Source organism: Cupressus sempervirens, chromosome 2 (assembly GCF_028749045.1).
Source record: "Cupressus sempervirens isolate cs-2001-9-10 chromosome 2, ASM2874904v1, whole genome shotgun sequence".
In the NCBI taxonomy this organism is placed as follows: Eukaryota; Viridiplantae; Streptophyta; class Pinopsida; order Cupressales; family Cupressaceae; genus Cupressus; species Cupressus sempervirens.
In genome coordinates, this window is record NC_143119.1 from 42,837,558 (window position 1) to 42,857,905 (window position 20,348).

General features: G+C 32.6%; 1 protein-coding gene across 30 annotated transcripts in view; it reads left to right on the top strand.

The window, feature by feature from the left end:
• LOC149570978 (uncharacterized) overlaps positions 1-20,348 on the top strand; it is a 252,939-nt gene that overhangs the window by 40,668 nt on the left and 191,923 nt on the right. For 25 of the 30 annotated variants that reach the window (XM_089812529.1, XM_089812544.1, XM_089812547.1 and 22 more), the window contains exons 2-3: positions 1,172-1,267; positions 2,103-2,207. In XM_089812529.1, the coding sequence (XP_089668655.1) occupies positions 1,172-1,267; positions 2,103-2,207 (201 nt within the window). The remainder of the gene's footprint in view (positions 1-1,171; positions 1,268-2,102; positions 2,208-20,348) is intronic. The other 5 variants (XM_089812549.1, XM_089812535.1, XM_089812543.1 and 2 more) reach the window with 1 other exon arrangement.

Genomic DNA, 20,348 nt, shown 5'->3' on the forward strand with positions numbered 1-20,348 from the left:
ACCCAAAAGAGAGATCAAAAAACCTAGAAAGAATGTAAAATTAGATTTTGAATTCGTTGGCTCAAAAAATGAGGCATAGAAAACAATGCACCCAAAAAAAATAGAGTCCGACACAGTTGAGATCTACAAAAACCTATCAAGAATCTATTGAAAGATTTTCAAAATGACAAATAATCTGAGAGTTCTGCTAGAAACGCTAGACGTTTTTGAAAAACCCAAAAAATGGCAGAAGTGGTGGAAAATGAAATTGTTGGACAAAAATTAGAGATGGGTTTAAAACCCACAAAGGAATTCCTCACAACTTTGTGAATTACAGAATACAATTTTTTTCAAGGGAAAAAATTATGAAAACCCATCAGAAAATTTTTAAGGGAAAAATTTATGAAAACCCATCATAAAATTTGTAAGGGAAAAAATTATGAAAACCCATCAAATTTTTTAAAGGGCGGTGAAACAAGAGAGCACATGCAAGTAACAAAATGCATATGCAAGCAACATGCAAGAACATGCAAGCACATGCAAGCAACTTACGAAAATCAGAGATTTTTGCCCAAATTAAAAAATTGTGAATTCAAAACCTCAACTAGGGCTTGCAATTTTTATTTCTAAAAATCGAAAAACAAATTTTTGGAAAAAATTCTAGATGAGAAGGGGCTTAAATTTTCTTAAAAAATCCACCAAATTTTAAGAAATCCCATCAACCTGCTTTGATACCATGTTTTGGTGAAATATTGAATGTGTTATTAAACAAAGATCAGAAATGATCTATATATACAAGTATACGAGAGAATGTTTCTATAATGAACAAGAGAGAGGAAATAGAAACCTTCTTGTAGAGTGAAAAAAAAAAGTTTCTATAATGAACATAAGGAGTTTATGGAAACATTACTAAAAGAGTGACCATTAGAAAAAGATAGAAGAGAGAGTAAATAGAAATTATCTAATATCGTAATAGTATGAGCCTGATCTTATACCATACACAAAAGGATCAATTTGGGGTTATGTTGTTTTATGACATGTCCATATTTATAGTGAGTATAATAATAAAAATTGAGAGACTAGCATAAGGATCATTTGCTCTTCTGTAATGCTTTAAAATATTGAATTAATTACTTACAATCACACTTGAAATTCATTCAGGGGTAGTTACATTGAATAGCTATTTTTGCAGGATGCATTGGAAGGCTCTTTTCATCTAGGCGAATCTCTTGGAAAGCCATCTAAACTAAAAAGATCAAGAACTAAGTTTGGTGTAACAGTTAACAAGGTGAGCAGTTATTGGACTATGCATGTTGAAATGTTAGGCGAAGTTTAGAATCTATATTTATCAAGAATTTTCTTTCTTATGTTGAGCCATGCTGAATTTCTGACCAGCAATGCCAGTGTATCATGAAATGACGGGAAGAAATTAACTTTTGCACATGAAAATTGTTTGGTTAAATATTTCTGGATCCTTTCTGACTTATACCATTTGCTTCATGTCTCCCTACTCATAGAGGAATTGATTAGAAATGGCAATAAATCGAGAAGGACAATAATATGTGAGGGTATTTAACTTTACAAAGTTTACCATATGATGTTTTTTTTCCATTATCTATTACCCATTAATTTGTCTCTTAAAGGGCTTTATTGTTTGTTTTGTTGTGATACTGATTGTTCGAAATTATATTATTCTTTTTGCAACTGTTCAAAGACTAGCTATTTTTCTTGTGGTGTTGTTTCAAACACTAGATGAAACTTATGGTTGAGAGGTTTCTTTCATTGGCTTATGATTGGAGCACTTGTTGAAGGTATCACTTCATTTAGAGAAACCTCTTGAAAAGCTTTCTAAATAAAGAACGATAAAAAACAAGGTTGGACTAATAAATGTCTGCAAGTTGAGAAGCAATTTTCTTGATAGCCTATTAACAGTGTGTATTATTTGAAATGCTTGGACGAATCTAGTTCCTATGTATAAAATAAATTTAGTTTCTGGGTTTTTATGCTTTGGACCCTGTTGTATGTGCAATTGGTAATGATAGGTTTCATTAAAATGTTTGGAATCTCAATTCTTTCAGTACGCCTGTTTTGATTGCCATGGTTGTTGTTGGTTATTTTTGCAGGATTTGCTTCAGGATACTTGCTTATTAGAAGAACATCTTCATCTTCAGAATGTCAATAAACCGAAGAATTCCAGAAGGAAGCTTGATGTAATAAATCCTAATGAGGCAAGAAGAAATTAAATTTGCCCTCTGCTTTATTCTTTATTTCTTATTGACAATAATCAAGGTGTTACTAGGAGATGGCTATTGGTATTGGTATGGCTAGTTTTTAAAATAGGAGACAAGCAGTACTTGGAGATGCCATTTCAAAAAAAATAAAAATGGTTCTTCGAAAATATCATGACATAGAACATTCAAAACAAGAATGACGGTAAAGCTAAACTTGAATTTTATAGTTTAAATACACAAATCTCGAATGCCATTGTGTCAAAGAGTTCGAAATTTGCACTACATATTTCATATCAGATTATCATTACATATTGAAATTCAAAAATCTTGACAGTTAGATGCTGATACGTAAACAAAAAAAAAAAAGCAGAAGTCTATCATTTACTCTTCTACATTTTGATCATCCATATATCAAGGTCCTTAGTCATGATGCTCTCTAGATACTCAGCACTCTCAAACCTACATTCCTCTGATGGTAGGGGAATTGGGGGTAATACTTAAAGGCCATCTGGATGAACCACTTCATCCACCATTGCTACATCTTCCTCATCAGGGAAAATTTGGTCCCATATTTCTGAATGACCCTCCATGTACCTAGGATCTATACAAGAGATAAGACCAAGTAAGCTAAAAAATTAGAAACATTCTATGGGATCAACTGATGTGAGGGCTTCATTTGCATCTTTTTTTTGAGATCTTGATACATAAACAACAAAAGCTTCTTTCTATGGGTCTCATTGAGCCATCAAAGAATGAGGCCTTGTTGGCTAGTCAGCCTATAAGGGATAGAAGAGCCAACACAATTTGAAAAGAAACAAAAGGATTTGAAGAAAGAGCCACATACAGATAGAGAACAACATAAATCATTTTAAAAAGATGATTCATCTAAGAAGGTGAAGTCTACCCATGCATATTGCAAAAGAAGTAGACATGAAGAACATTCTTATTATGAGAAGGATATTGATGAATTGAAATATCTAAAAAAAATATTGATCTTCCTTCCCAAATGTTCAAATCAACTTCTTCTTATTCAAAACATTTAGGATATACAAAGGTAAAAGGTTATGTAGGACTTGCTTCTGAAGCAGCTAATGGTAAAGCTGTGTGCTTCTACATGTTTTGAATCAGGGAGTTGACTCCTAGATTGCAGAGGTTCTCATCATATATATTGGTTCTATATAGTGTAGGTTCTTATTTCGATCCTTGTGTTGTGCCACCTATTTTGATGGAGAACAACACTTATACGAGTGTAATTGGGAAAGGTTCTATTGATATTAATGACACCTTTGATGATGTTTTGTGTGTACCCGATCTATCGAATCTTGTTTCCATCTATTAGATCATCCATAACGAAATAGGGTGTTGGAGTTTGTAGCTGCGATAGAGATTTTTTCTCTAGAAATATGGATGTTATTATTGTCATGGCGACCTTAAGCTGAAGATGACACTTATGATGTAATTATGATAACAAATAAAGACGTGTCTTTTGACATGCGGTAAGGCATGGGAATACGAAGAGTTGTATTTGTAATAAAGTGTTATGTTTAGGAAATTGAAGGGACTTTCGTTTATAACATGAAGAGTCTCTCTTTTATTTATATGAATCACATCAAGTGATATGCTTTGTTCACTTAAAGTTTATTATCAATTAAATAATCTTTTGTTGTGTGGCTGTGTTTTTCCCTTCATTCTCGAAGGGTTTTCCCAGGGTATTTATGGCGTTTATTGTTTTTCTTTTGGCTCTTTCTTATTGTTGTTTATCATCTTATTTTCTGGGCTCCACTTTCGACATTGTATCAGAGCCTCATTTGATAATAGTTTATCAGGAAGTTTTCTTGTTGCAATGTTGAGTATTTGAGCATATTGGATATAGAGGCTTGGGACAAGAGACATGAACTACTCTATTTGTATGGGTTCTTGAGTTTGATTGTATGGTGTGTTGTTCAACAGCCACACTGTCAAGGATTTAAGTTGTTCTGCAACTTCTAATGGCCTGGAGATATAAATTAACTTAAAGCAGAGGTTTCACATCTTTTTGGTATCGCACTCCTTGCCATCACGATTATTTAGGATCGGGCTTATTTAATACTGTGTTATTTCCTCCTTGTGTCAGTTCATAGTTATTTTGTGCTGTAATTTTTACAATAGCTGTTGTCTATGCTTCATTTTGATATCGGGTGGTATGTATATGTGTTTTATATTGGTTGTGCCTTGTGCTTCAGAAGACAACTCTTGTGACAGTTTTTGCTTTCTGCTTGAGTGTTTTTCACATTATTGGGAGGAGATAATCGGAGTGGAAATAGTTTTGTTGGAGACTAATCCAAATTTTTTTATGCTTTAAAATATTACTGCATCCTTTGAGGAATAAAAAATATGCAGTGTGTGTAGATTATCACTAGGTCTCTTGTGCAAATATTTAAGGGGCACCAAGATTTTTCTGGAACTCCCATTGTAACACCGATACTGGGGTATGTCGAGTCGAGTTTATGGGACGAGGGGAAAATGGGCCTCATTTTTCAAGATGGTAGGGGGATGGCTAGGGGACAACAGCAAGGGGAGGATGGGCAGGGAGGGTTGTTGTATACATATCGAATATGAAATGCTAGTTATGAAATGATGTTTCATTAGAACATACTAAATTAAAATACTTGAACATAGCAAAATTGCAATATGAACTAGAACCATTTAACATTCAAGTATTAACATATTACATACCCAATAGTAACATTCAACAATAAAAAATCAAATAGATATTCAAGTACCCATCCCAAGGATGACATAGTTGCGGAATGACAGAGGTGGGCATACTTGGGCACTCAAGTACTTGGTGTGGGGACGTCTTGGGGATAGGTACTTTGAGGTTTGGGAAGGAGGTGCGAGTCTTCGTGTTACACTAGAAACTCCTCAAGAGGCTCCCTCAAATTCATTTCACACCCATTGCATGCTCGATATCTTTCATTTGCTAGAATAAAACAGTCTAATGGTAGTGGAGACGTTCTTTTCTTTTGTCGACTCAAGAGGCTCCCTCTCTTTATGTTGCTGTCTTGTCAGGAGTTGTTTGAGACTTGGAAAACAAAGAGATAGTTGCTATTGGGATGGTTGCTCATGCATCTCGGTTATATGCTTTGCACTGATGATGATTTTGATCTCTTGGTTGTTGATAATGCTCCTAGTGCGAATCTTGATATTGAGGAGAACTTTGGTTTCTTGAACTTGGGTATTCTCACATCAGATCCATTTCTTGATCCTTACATTTCTTCTTCTACATCTACTGTTTCTTTTGAGGATACTTGTGTTGTTACATCAATGACTATTTGTGATTTAGTGTAACGTGAAACACATTGTCTTCTAGATTTTTTTAAAAACTTATTTCATATTTGTATGTTTCACGGTTATGCAAATTGTATATATCTGATTATTTTTCAATTGTGTCTTTTTTTTAATAAATGAGATTAACATCTCATTATATATGCAAGAGGTGCCCTTTCACCAAGGGACACCACTCTTCACATGTGGCCCAATTAATTAAATATTTATTAATTATATAATTAATATATAATCATGATTCATTAAATAATTACTATAATATAATTATATTATCACAATATTATAATTATATTATATTATCTTAGAATAATTATATATATATATTTTGATGGGTAATGGGTTGAAGCCAAGATTAATTAATTATTATTACTTGTTAAGCTTGAGTAGATTCAAACCTAAGACCTCCCAGATGAGAGACTCACAATTCACCTTTGTGTTGTAGGCTGTAGCTGTAGCATACCATTTTCCTAACCCTTTAAAAACACTAGAGACTTAGAACAATTTATGTTGCTTTCCACGTTCATCTAAAAAGATATAGTTATAACGACTACTTTTCATAATCAATTGAAAGACTTTAACAGCTATAATGAGAATAACTGATTTCTATTTAAATAAAAAGGAAATAACTGAGGTAAATATATAAGGAGAGTAAATAACTGAATTAGCTGCAGAAACGAGAAGTACATAAAGGTATTATACCTGTTATGGGAAGATGGAATACATGCAGTACTAGTTGTATTTGTCCAATCTTGGCATCTAGTGAAGAGATACGTTGTCAAGGACTTAACCTCCCGACCGCGGACCCTTAGTATCCCCACACAATCTCTACTAAGAAAGGCCCCCCTACCAAGGGACAGGCATGGGACACCCTGTCCTAGCATTGAGCATCTCGGTGTTAAGAGTACCGGCTAGGTAGTTAGCTAGGCCACAGATACCTTCCACTAACCTATTTGCCAACTTTTAGCAACCCTGACCTCTAGTGATCATAGCAGTAAGCATGACACTAAAGTTCTAAGCCTACCCTGGCTAGGGACTTGTATGGACAGAGTGTGCCCAATCACCCATTGCTCGAATGGACAACAATATTAACACCTTGATCACCATGAAGTAATTAGTTAAGCTAGTTTTGCTTAAGCTTATTATTTGTTTATTTGTTTCCAATATCCTTGTGTTATCTTGTAGGTATAATCCGATATTCATTTGGTATAAAACCACACTCTTCATCTCGGCCTTGCTGGTCTTCCTGGATGAATCTTGGTGTGGTTGTTTATTGCATCGATCAATCTTATTTTACCACAGTTTGAACTCTCAGTACATTCTGTGCTTATAACAGTCACTCATAAATAAATCTTTAAGTTCTTATAACAATTTCTTGACTCTATAAGAGTGCCTTCCCTTATCTCATAAGGCATACAGAAAAAGGCTTCTGTATAAGTCTACACTAGATTGATAATCCTTCCAATAAAAAACAAATTTCTGAAATAAAATACATTCTCACAAAGATAGTGAAGAATTCAAATTTCTTAAGCATGATATTACTAAATCATATGTGTGAGAAAATGGCAGTCCCTTGGAGCCATGCTCCAACTATATTATCAAGGAAATTCCATCAACCTCCAGCCAAGATTTCAAAGCTTATCATATAAAATTGGAAATTAGCAATGTGGAAGAATATTTGACCTGGTACAATTATCATTTTCTTTATTAATTGATTAGTTTATCATATTATTGTATTCATCATATTAATTACAATGGTACAATTCTATTGATCAATATATTGTTGGAAATATATTCAGTGCTCCCCTCGGGATTCGTGAGAAGGGCTTAACTGCCTCCTATGTATGATAAGTTGAGTGGTTGTATCGGACATTGATAGATCGGGCCTTTGATGCAATGACAACCCCATTGTAACAAGTGGTATTAGAGCTTGGTCACAGGTTTGAATCCTCATACCCTCGGGTAACGCTGAGGGGGAGATTGTTGGAAATTTATTCAACACTCCCCTCGGGATTTGTGACAAGGGCTTAACCGCCTGTTGTGTACTATTAAGTTGAGTGGTTGTATCGGCATTGATAGATCAGTCTTTTGGTGCAATGACAACCCTACTCTAACTTATATATTATATGATATTATTTTCTTTATTATATGTATAATATATAATAATAATAATTTAATTTATTATTATTTGTCCTATTATTAATAATAATAATTATTAAATCTTATAAATAGGGGGACATGACAGAGTCTGCTTGATATCCAACTATCAAATATAATGAGCTTGTCTCTTCAAAATGCATGTTCGGTTATGAACAAGAAGAAAAGGTGGCATCAAAATAAGTTACTCTCAAGAACCTTAACAAGGTGGCTGATAAATTAATGGTTCCTTAATAAAAATAGGCCACAGATTAATGTAATGGGCCAATGGCACAAATATAATTATAAAATTTCCAGTAGTTGGAATTAATAAATTGAATCATTGGCATAAATTGGAAATAAGGATTCCTTTAATGTTACAATATAGGGGTATCATTTGCACCCATCCAGACTTGCATATGTAAGTACATGTATACGTATGCATAGGTAATATTCCAAGTATACGTATATTATGCATAAGACATATGTACATACAATAAAATGGAATATATGCATGTGTCCGTGTATATGCACGTACATGTACAAGCATGTATAGGTACCATGGTATCATTATATTATAACATGCTTTGCCATGACAGGAAGCTCTGAAATCTTCTATAAATGTAAATGTAATAATTTGTTCTAGTTTGATTATTTCTTTATTTTTATTAAGTACATTGACCAATTTGTTCATGGTGATCACTTGGTATGAACTTGCTTGCCTAGTCTAGCTCCCTTGACCAAAGTGGCCTAGAACCCATACTTGATAACTCAATGGTAGGTGATGCCCTCATACCTTTTCTGTTTCTGGCAATGCTCCCCCCCCCCTCGTCGTGTTCCTACAAAAATAATTAATCAAGGTAATAGTGTATTTCCAAATTGTTTAATTAAAATCAAATATTCATACTAGCTAACCACTTGCCATTCATATATCATCATAATGAAAACCGTTATTTCATTTCCTTAAGGAAATAAAGATTAACCAATATTTCAATTTCATAAGAACGATAACGAATAACTAATCGCTTCATTTTCACATGAAATCAAATAAATAACAATTTAATTCTCCAACTCAATTTCATTTATAACTTCAACAGCTATAATGATATATTTTTTAAAATTAAGCAAAAATTTGGAGTGTAACAGTTTTCTATATAATAATGATATTATTAATATGATTATTATATTATATATAATTATTATATCTCATTAATTATATCATTTCAACCTTAATGTTATCTATGCCAACCTGAAGGAATCCGACTATAGCTACAATAACATTAATGCTAGATACTATTCCATGAGATGACTACTTAACGTACTTTGCAATTTTGTTTGTGGAGTCTCATATTTGAGATTAGAGAGACACTATTCACAACATTCATATTCGCTTTGGTGAAGTTTATCTTCTTTGGTTGTTGTGGATGAAACCTTGAATGAGGTGTTCGTTCTCCACATGGTCATTTCGTAATGTCCTCTACTAGGGACTGTCTATTTAACATGCACCTTTACACATTACTAGCATACCTAAAATTTTAATTAATTTTGTTGTTAAATTAAGCTGAGAGATATCTAATTTAAAATATGTAAAGTTTAGAAATACGAATAGCTCATCATAGAAATATTATAAAATTAATTAATTTAAAATAATATAAATAATAGAAATATCCATAACAACTAGATAGAAATAAAAAATATAATTTTCTACCAAAAGTTTCAATTTATTTTAAATAATTAAATAATAGAAACATCATAGAATTAATAATTCAATATAATCATAACAAATAAATAGAAATAAAAAAAATATTGAAAGAAAAATAATCAAAATTGATGGATAGGATTTTTGTAATTTGGTTCATTCACTTTCTAGTATTTAAAAAAAATCTTATATGGCATCTAATATACTGTTATATCTATTAGATTTCACAATTTACTATTTACCCGAAATCCAAATCAATTTTTTACATTTAGCATATAGAAAATATTCATTCTATTCCAGTAAAAAGCATAATTTTGTACTAAAAGTTTTAAGTTATTTTAAATAATAAAATAATAGAAACAACATAGAATTACTAATTGAATATATAGATAACAAAAAAAAAAAAGAGAAATTAGTTATGTGAAAGATGAGTTGCAAATATGAAAATAAATCATAAAGGATGTTGAAAACCCTGTCCTGCAAATATGACTTATATTTCACTATTTTATCATGGTTGTGGCAATAAGAGTGAATGCCCCTTTGTGATGATGTTGGTTGTGTAATGATATCATGCAAAACATTGATTGAAAATAAATTAAAAAATATTTCAAATTATTTTTAACATTTGAAACTGTGGTCAAAATAAGAAACAGAAGCCACTCCAATTAAAATTTTTATCCAATAGTAATATGCTGAGCACTGACGAGGTTGAAGATATCTGCCAACACATGAGCTATAGAGCCGACTACTTCTACATCTCATCAAAATTGTACAATTTAATTTTATAAAATAACAATGGTTATCATCAATGCAATTTTTAATTAACAGTCATTAATCATGAAAACAGTGTTGATAATAATGTCACAAACTTCAATCTAAAACCACAGTTTAAAAAAACTGCATAAGATTTTATGTGTAATCTCTCCCAAACATGCATATCTGTTAAATTCAACTAAAACCCTCCAACATTACATCTGTCCAACATTACATCTGTGTATCAAAGAAACGTATTCCTTCCCGGCTCTAGAAAATAAAATTGTAAATAAGATTCGAAGGGAAAACATATAAATCTAACAAACCTTGCCTTCTGAAATTTGATGAAGAAGATGCGGAATTATAGTGGACTGAGAAGCTTCGAAAGCTGAGGCTTGGGCTCCGATTTCAGGCCGATGAAAATGATAATAGAATGAAGTCATAGTGGGTTGCACCTTTTTTTTAAAATAGCCGATAAGAAAAGAAACGTAACAACTATTTGTATTCCTTATTAACCACATTATTATCAGACTAAGAGCACATTTACACGTCACATTCTATTATTAAAATTGCTAAAAAAAGCACCCACTACTTTATCCTGTTCGTCTTCCATTGTTCTTGCCACTTGCCACTCCTTAGTATTCTATTTCATTGCTTTGTTCATTTCTATTATTAATGAGCATTTGTTACTTCCATTATTTTCGGCCTTTCTACATACGTGGATAGAAATTGTCAACAGGGCTGTAGAATATGGAAGGTTTCTTTTTTCTTACACCATTTTTTGGATGACCTCCTATAGAGGGGTGTATGCCATTGTATGCATGACACTAATATGACTGTCAATTTTTTTTTAAATGCTAGAAAGTTTACATTGATGAATGCTTCCACTAAAGAAAGCTGGTCAGCTTAATTATACATTATTAAATTAAGAGATAGTCAATTTGTTCATATTACAATCTATAATTTCTATATTTAAGCCTAATCCTTACTTCTTTCCTCGACTTAAAGGAGGATGGGGAATTACTGACATAGGGCACTCAAAATCATCTCCACAATTAATGCCAATGTTTTCATGAACACTTATCAATACTGCTATTTGGACCAAGAGTTTCATAAACAGCCATGAATATCATCATATGGGAGTGACCTAACTTGGGTTGGAATTACTTACCTCTCCCTACACAAACCAACCTACCCTTCCAAAGTCATTGGTGAAATTTTTAAGGCTAGACCACTATAATAGTGTTCCTTGTATTATAAATTTCTTTTGATATATCTATGTATGTATAGATGCTCACTTATAATATATATATATATATATTTCTAATTATTATTATATATAAATACTATATATATATATATCTTAATATACATTATTAACCACCTCTATAATATAAACTTATTGTATATATGTTTCTTAATTTACTACAATAATATTATAATATTATAATCTCAAGCTCCATTCTTATTCAGCCCATGACGAGCAGCCAAATATATATTCTCCAATTCCATGCCTTGGGGAATGATTTCAATCCTTACTAAATATTCTTTGCATTGAATGGTTGCATCTTATTGGGAAGAGACCTATCCTTTTGTCATTAATTAATTTATCTTTCTTTCTATGCTACTCTCTATCTTTTCTAATGAGCTTTATCATCTTTTGCTTCCCCCTTCCGAAGAAATTCTATTCTCCCTTTCACATCGCATGTTTGAGGGAGTCACATCTTTTTCATGCCTTTTGACCATTCATTAAACTTAAATATATTTTAGTTTAATACTCTTATATTTTAATTTATATTTTATTTTTGTTCTTTTAAAATTTATATAGTATTATTTAATACTAAAATCTATTTAAAAAAGTGTACATGCTTTTTACAACTGTCTCTTGTAATTTTTTTTATTTTTAGCTTTATTATTATTTATTGAACTCTCTTTCCAAAAGGGACATTATCATCCACCCTTCCCAAACTTGCTTGTCCTCAAGCAAGTATATGTTTTCTTCTTATGGTTTGATAGTATAATTTGACTCAAGGACAATTTTTATCTCATCTTCTAGGCAATTTTGTAATGACATTAAAACTGATATAGAATTTGGCGAACTTCGCTAAATTTTTTGTATTTTTGGTTCACTTTAGTTATTCTCTTATTTTAGATCAATCACAAGTAGAGCCACATATGGAGCATACACTTGAAAATATGAAATTTATATATGAATATATGAAGACATAAAACATATATGAAGTATACACATAAATGCATTGAGACATGGAGCATGAAGACATGTAGCATGCATGGAGTGTACACATAATCGACACGTTAGATTCCTTCGTATACCAAGACAACAAATAATAATAAATGGATTTTCCTAACTAATCATGGTTAGTTTGGTAGAAAAGCCTCAAGAGTGCATTTGCAAACTGCTCAACCCAACTAAGTCTAGGAGCACACAATGTCCCACTATGACAAATCACCTCTTGGCCCACAAGAGGGGGGATCATCCCATTGTGACAATTCCATCTCTTGGGGTGACGTACTAGATTTGGGAGAACTGGTAAACTGCAATAGTCTAACTTACTTCCTCCATTGTAATGTCCCCACTAATAGGGTTAGTTAGGGACAAGTAATACCTGCAAAATAAATGTTAGAATCACAATAATAATAAAACTAACTATATTATTCTACCTTCTAAGTCAACCCCAATCTTAGGGACGTCTCCAAGTTGGGCTTCCTAGCTCATAGCTACTTAGCCATGTTCCTGGAAGCACACCCCTTAAGATTCTTCTTGGACAAGCATCCTCTATCCAAGGCTACTCACATATGCATATGTTGACAACTTCAGAATATTCTGGTACGTCGATTATTGGCCATGGCGGACAATGGAGATCTGAAATATCTCACATGCTCCATGCTATGATATCGACACTTGGCCATGGAAGACAATGGAGATTTTAAATATCTCACATGCTCCATGCTACAATATCGACAGTTGACCATTGAAGGCAATAGAGATCTTAAATATCTCACATGCTCCATGCTTCGAGTTTCATTAGTATCCATGGTACTAACCTCATAGGTTAACATAATATTATCCACGATTATGATTCATTAATATAAATAAATTCACAAATTTAATTAAATAAATATAATCCATAAACATACCTTTCTTATCTTCTTCTTTACTTGGTCCATGTGGCTCTATCCTTAGTTGACCCTTCAATGAATTATTCCTTCTAGATTATCTCAACTATATATTTACTTTCCAAAATTCTTCATTTTATAATTATAAGGAAAGGACAACATATACTATTTTGTTTCTCTTTTTCCAAGAGTCACAACCTTTCATGATACAAATCCTTTAAAAATGTCACCACACTTCATAATTATAATCTTTCGAAAAGTCACGACACTTCATAACTAAAATCCTTTGGAAAAGTCCAAATACTCTATAATGAAAATATTTTTGAAGAGTCACAACTATTCATAATTATGACCCTTTCAAAGGTTCACATCCTTTCAATACCATTGATATCTCTTTAGAAAGTCACTTCCTTATTTTCTTTGTGGTACTTTCCTCTTCCATTTTTCCTCTTTGAACTCCTCTCTTCTTCTCTTTCTTTTTTCTCCTCTCTAAAATAAACTCTCCTCCCTTTTATATCTTAATTTTAAGGAGTCATGTCTATTTGTTAAACATCTGTTGACTTTTTATTAGATTTAGTTAATTTATGTTACTTACTTATTTATGTTTATTTTATTTAATATTAAATTCTATTTAGAAAGTTAACATACTTTCTACAATATTGTCTCTTGTATTTAATTTAATTTATTTCTTTACTCTTTGAAATTTTATTATTTTTAAATTATTTAAAATATCATACTAAATATTATTTTATTAATAATGTAGATTAAATAATTATTATTTTCTTGTTTTGTATTTTCGTATTAGTTTTAATGCAACTTTATTATTTATTTAATAACATTGTATTATCTAATAATTATTAAAATTCTATCTTACAATGAGGATATGACATCCATCCACTGCGATTGCTTATAGAGTAAGACACATACCCCATAAATCTAAATTACTTGTTCGTGTTCAGGTACAAGAACTCGGTTCATGAGTTCATGGATTGTTTTTTCATTATGGTTTATTTGGGTTTGTGTGTGTGTTTGTATATATGCATTATATATACAAAACAATAAGAGATATACATGATTGCAAAATTAAATCATTTCATAATATGTAAAAAAGTGTGTTTGGAGGCTTCATAATGGCCCATTTTACGGTTTTAACTCAAAAATAATAAGGGAATGTTTTTATTTGACTTTGGACCCATGAGGACCCACAAGGCTGAGCTTGAACTCGACCTAGACCATTCTACGAACCCTGACTTGGTTTGTACTGAGACCTGTTTTGAGGGCCGAAGGTGCAACGAAGCCATAAATAAATAATTTAAGAAAATGTAATCAATGTTATTAATTTATATTCTATTCACAATATTTTTATAGCTTGTCATTCCAAATACATGTATATATATGTATGTATGTACGTATAGATTCCTTTAAATAGACTAGAACGATTTAAAAAAAAAAATCGTCTACCTTGCAAAATGGTAGGATCATGCTCTTATGCCAATTGTAATGTTCCCTACTAGGGACTGACTATTTAACATGCACCTTTATACATGACTGAGCAATATTAAATTAATAGATAGTTAATTTATTCATATTTCAATCTATAATTGCTATATTTAACCCTAACTTATTTCTTTCCCAATTCTAAAGTAGGATGGGGAATTATTATCATAGAGTGCTTGAAACTATCTTAAGCCCAAGGGTTCAACGAACACCCCTCAAGACCACCTTTTGGCGTTGGGGTTTTATTAACACTCGCCTTTATCACCACTTGGGAGTCACCTAACCTTGGATGGAATTACTCGCCTTTCACTACACGAACTAACCCACCCTTCCAATGTCGTTAGTGAAATTTTTAAGGCCAGGTCATTATAATCACAGTTCAAAATATCGTTATTGACAACTTATTACCGAAGGTAAATAAAAAAGATACCGGGAAATATCAAAGATAAGTCAAGAACTTCTTGGAAAAATATCACTAACTCATACAAATTGCTTAAATTTAATTGGAAATTCATTTTATTTTGCAAAATTCAATAAGGAGATGCATCTAATAAATTAGAAAATGAGTAAACAAATCAAACAAGCTGATCTAGATATATATAAATGCAAATAGGTTACAAAATCGCTTCCTCATGTAGAATGTTGATGACTCGTAGCCATCGATAATTTGAAGTTTGAACTCGAAAGCAAACTATAAATAACAAATTGTCTTTGTTAAACTATAAGCAAATACAAGTACAATATCAAAATAAGCCACATCTTCCTCTTCTCCTTCCCAACAACTCTAGTAAAAACTACAGTAGTGGAAGAGAGTCTAGCCTTAGAAGTTTTTTATAGTCGTGGATGGACCTCCATCCTAATGTAGACGTTGCTGACACTGGCAATGTCTCCTCATCATCTCTATCCTCACCACTCTCAGTGCCCTCATCCTCCTCATCAATGCCATCCAATCTTGTTGTGATTCATCCTCCTCCATAGCCCACCTTTCCAAATGATGGATGCCATCATCTGTGAGCAATGGAGGATGCTGTTGTGATGTCCACTCGTAGTAGGGATCTATGTCATCCAAATCAAGTGGACTAACTGGTGCTAACTTTGCCTTTCTTATAATGCACATAAACAAGGTCATTGCGACATTTCTGTGCTAACTTGTTCCTCTTCTTCACGTGAATGACATCGAATATGCTTCAATTATGCTCACAACTGGATTAGCTATATGGCTGACATAAGATGCAAAGGTCAAATTTTTTCAAATTTGGAAAATTTCCACCCATATTTCGCCACCAAACATTTGCAAAACAAATATTAAAGAGTTAGAAAAAAAAGGTGAAAACATGTTTAGTAACTTAGTTTTTATCTACTTATTGTATATGCGAAAGACACCAAAAATACAAATATTGTATCTTGGGTTTGAGTGTTTCTTCCTCTTCTTTCCAAGTTTGAGGAGAATAGCTTTTCTATTGCATTTTGATACACTCCCATCTTGGCTACAATTAAGTCTCTTACCTCAACCTCAGGTACCTTCCTCTACATGCAATCAATGATGCCCTCCATGAGCTTCCCATTGGGGTCCCTAGATGCAAGTAAGGATGAATTAGGACAGGCAAAGTCCAATTTGGTCTAGGTGAGTTCTCAGAGGCAATAGCCAACCTTCAACATGAGTCATGCCACAAGGTATATAGGTAATGGTCTCTTTTCAATCCATGAAACACCTCAAATCCCCTTGTTCCTACTCCCACACTCACAACCCCACCTAACTCCAACTTGACTCCTTACCTTCCCTTCAACCTTCACAAGCACCCCTAAGGATCTTTCACTTCTAACACCTCAAAGGAAGTGCACAAGCATGGTGAGGACATTAAGCAACTTTCTAACTTGGTTCCAATCATTCTCAAAGTTTCAAGCTTCAACTCCAATACCCACAACAAGAAATTGTCACTTAGGCTTAAACAAAGCTAATTCAATTAGGCATCCAATTCCACTTTTTGGCAAATAACTTTTAATTTCTCCAGAACATTTTCAAAACTAATTTGACATTCGGACACCCATTTGAGAGCTCTCCAAGATTCCAAAGTTATAAGTCCTCAAGTTGCTTTTAAAGCACAAAACTCCAATTACGCAAGAAATGAGGGTTTGAAGCCAAAACAGGTAGTGTTTCAACAAATTCAATGGTTTAATGAAGACCCAATTGAACAAACCTCTCCAACACTTAGTAAATACCTCATACTCACCCCTTACTCCTTGAGTAGCATTCTACACTTCATTTGACCTTTGCTGCTATGTGTTGTTATGCATTGCTAGGTTGGTCACATTAGGATGCCTAACCTAAAATGACTGAGATTTGAAAAGACATGGTGAGTGACAAGAAAAATAACAGAGGAATCCTATAATCTACATGTCTATGTCCCTCATTGCAAAGAATAATAGTTTTTTCAATGACAGACTTAAGACGGGTAGGCCATTCTTTACTAAACCCTAGTTATAGTCCAGAACAATGGCAAAGAGCTATTGAAATTGCATAAAATTTATGGAAGCTACCAAACAAGGAAATAACTATTCAACAATGTCTAATAAGTAATATTCTACATTCTTAAGCAAGTCTCATTCATGAACAAAACCAAGATGTATTCAATGCAAGGTAAAACCAGTACTCATAGTTAGCATAGTATGGAATTGCTCACCAAAATCCAAGCGAAAACTTCATTTAACCAGTTCAAAAGTAAATTTCAGTTTCCTTGCTACATATCCACACCCAAAAACCACACCGACTCTTCAACTTCTCCAAAAATTGTAACAACTAGTTTTCCGGGTCTTAATTAACAACTAACATGCTCAAAGAAATATAGTTATTACTTCATTTTCATAGGAAGACAGTTAAATCAGTTTCGTTCATATGAATGATATTAACGACTAAAATCAGTTAGACAAAAATTTCTTAACTAGTAATTTAAAAACGCCATTAATGAATTTACTATGGGAATTAAAATCTACATACCACAAAATTCGAGACCAAAATCAATCTATGGATGCTTCTGCAAACACGCAGGTTAGTCCACAAATAGCACTATAATATATCGTAAATTGACTATCATCCAATATATATCAAAATGAAATGATGATTACCATTAAATACCACTACATAAAATTAGGGCATCACATACCACTATATCAATAAGGGCATCGATTACCATTGGATCATTTAGGGCTTCAGATACCACTAAATCAATTAGGGCTTCAGATACCACAGTATCTTTTAGGCTCTAAATACGGCTGTATCATTCATTTCCTTCTGATTGCTTAACTGTGGCAATAACTTAAGATTAGAAGATATGCTCATATTTATTATTCATATAAATGAAAAATTGATATAACAAACCATCAGATAAATCTATCTCTCACGTCTAATTGTAAAATAATTATAACGATGATATAACTCAATTAATCTTACCTTAGTCTTGCATATACATTATTAAAGTATAACTTATCTTTGTGTTGAATGTCCGACAACTTGGGGAGAGGTGAAACATTGTCAGGGGCTTAAGCACCCAACCTCGGACTATAACTTGTCCCCACACAATCTCTAACGAGAAAGGCCCTCCCTACTCGGAATGGATAGGGAACATCTTGTCATCCAATGAGCATTCTGGTATCTAATCAGACCACTCAACTTGACAGCAGGAGAATATGATAAGCATGACCATGCATGAGCTATTGAATGTTTCCTTTTAAAAATGTTAAACATTGTCATGTTACATCTGATTATGTTTCATGTTATTGCAGATTCTATCTCACCTCCTCACCTTTTCCATGGCTATACAGCTGGTGAGTCCTAGGTGTTTTAAATCTCAGAGCAACTTGCTCTTTTTGTTAATCCTTAACTGGTAAAATAATATTATAAGTTTTCAGCTTATCACAAACTGTGACTTGAAAGAAAAACTAGCAAAAATATCATTGATTCTGATTTCCAAATTGTATATTTGAATAATGATTTTATTGCATCTTCAATAACTCTTTCTCAAGTGGTTCTATCCGATGATTGTATCTACAGTTTAGCTGTTATGGAAATTGGAAACTAGTAGGAAATGATAAGAAGTATACAGTTATGCTTGGAACATGATTGATTATTTACTTCCAACTATTCACAATCTGTGATTTGAGAGATTATATTCTTTAAAAACTTGCAGAATTAATTATCATCCGGATCCAAAATCTATTGGCAAGATAACTTATCACTCCATGTTATGGACTCTTCACTACGCTTATTGGTAAGAAACTCCCTAGAGTTATATAGTTATAAATGAGGATAATCTACAGCTGCAGATATAGAGTCGATTGTAATAAAATATTGGAATAACATTAACTGGAAATGATCGACACATGACCTGATATAATTTTGGGTCTGTCCTGATGTACTTGCAAAAACGACTTGGTAATCCGGCTCTCCTTCATTTGCTAAGAATGTATCCAAAGATTGCTGAGGTATTGAGTCTTCTGTGATGATCGATTCACACACAACAATGTTCTAAGGCACTGCTTGTGAATAGAAACTATGGATTGAAATAATAGTGAACGCTCCTTGAGAATGGATATACTGGTTGAATTAATAGTGAATCCGACTCTTGCAATAATTGGAAAATGGGTGTATAATGGGCGAAGAGGAGACTGGAACGTAGCATAATGTAGTCGGGTGTATAAAGGCAAAGAGATTTTGAAAACCTAGCAGTAGAATGAAATCGGGAATATGGATTATGGTGTCTGACTCCTCTCACGCTTCCATTATATAGAACTAGCCGTGACTTCTTGGCTTCTGAAACATAAAAGATTATTGTCAATTTATCATGCTGAGTGTTAATCGTTTAAAAACAAAGAATATTAAAATGGAAAGAATAGAGTTAGAAGATTATAATTCGAATATTATTATAATTCAAATATATTTTTTATATCTTGAATATTATTATAATTATATATATACACTTGCAAATATATTAATGAGGTGACATCATTTTATTAAATTATTATAATATAATGGTGCCATTTCATTTTTATATCTATATGTATGTATATACATATTTTATAATTATATGGTGAAAGATCGTTTCAAATCCTTTGAGGTACGTTTTATGTTTCAACTAAATTATTTCATGTTTCTCAAATTATTTATTTAAATAGCTCATTCGGTTTCATCGATTCTATCCTAATGTTCGATTCGCTAGGTCCTCAACCCATTTGCCCAGTGATGCCGATGCTCCTGTGTCTAATTCTTTTCTAACAATGCTTCATCCCTTCGACGTGCTTCCTACAAGGAAATTCTCCACAGTTAAATCATATTACCATAACAAGTTATTTAATCATAAATAATCATAACGGCTAACCGTCTATTCAATTCCATGAATTCATGATAAATAATTATAACGATTAACTATCTTACCATTTTGCAGGATTATAACAATTTTAACTGTCAATTGACTTCATGTGAACCTGAACGGTTATATTTTAAATTAGGTCAAAAATTGGGGGATAACAAAAATGCAAAAGTCGCATTTTACAACTTTTGCCACTTTGCAATATTTTCTTGCAAAGTCAACTTTTGA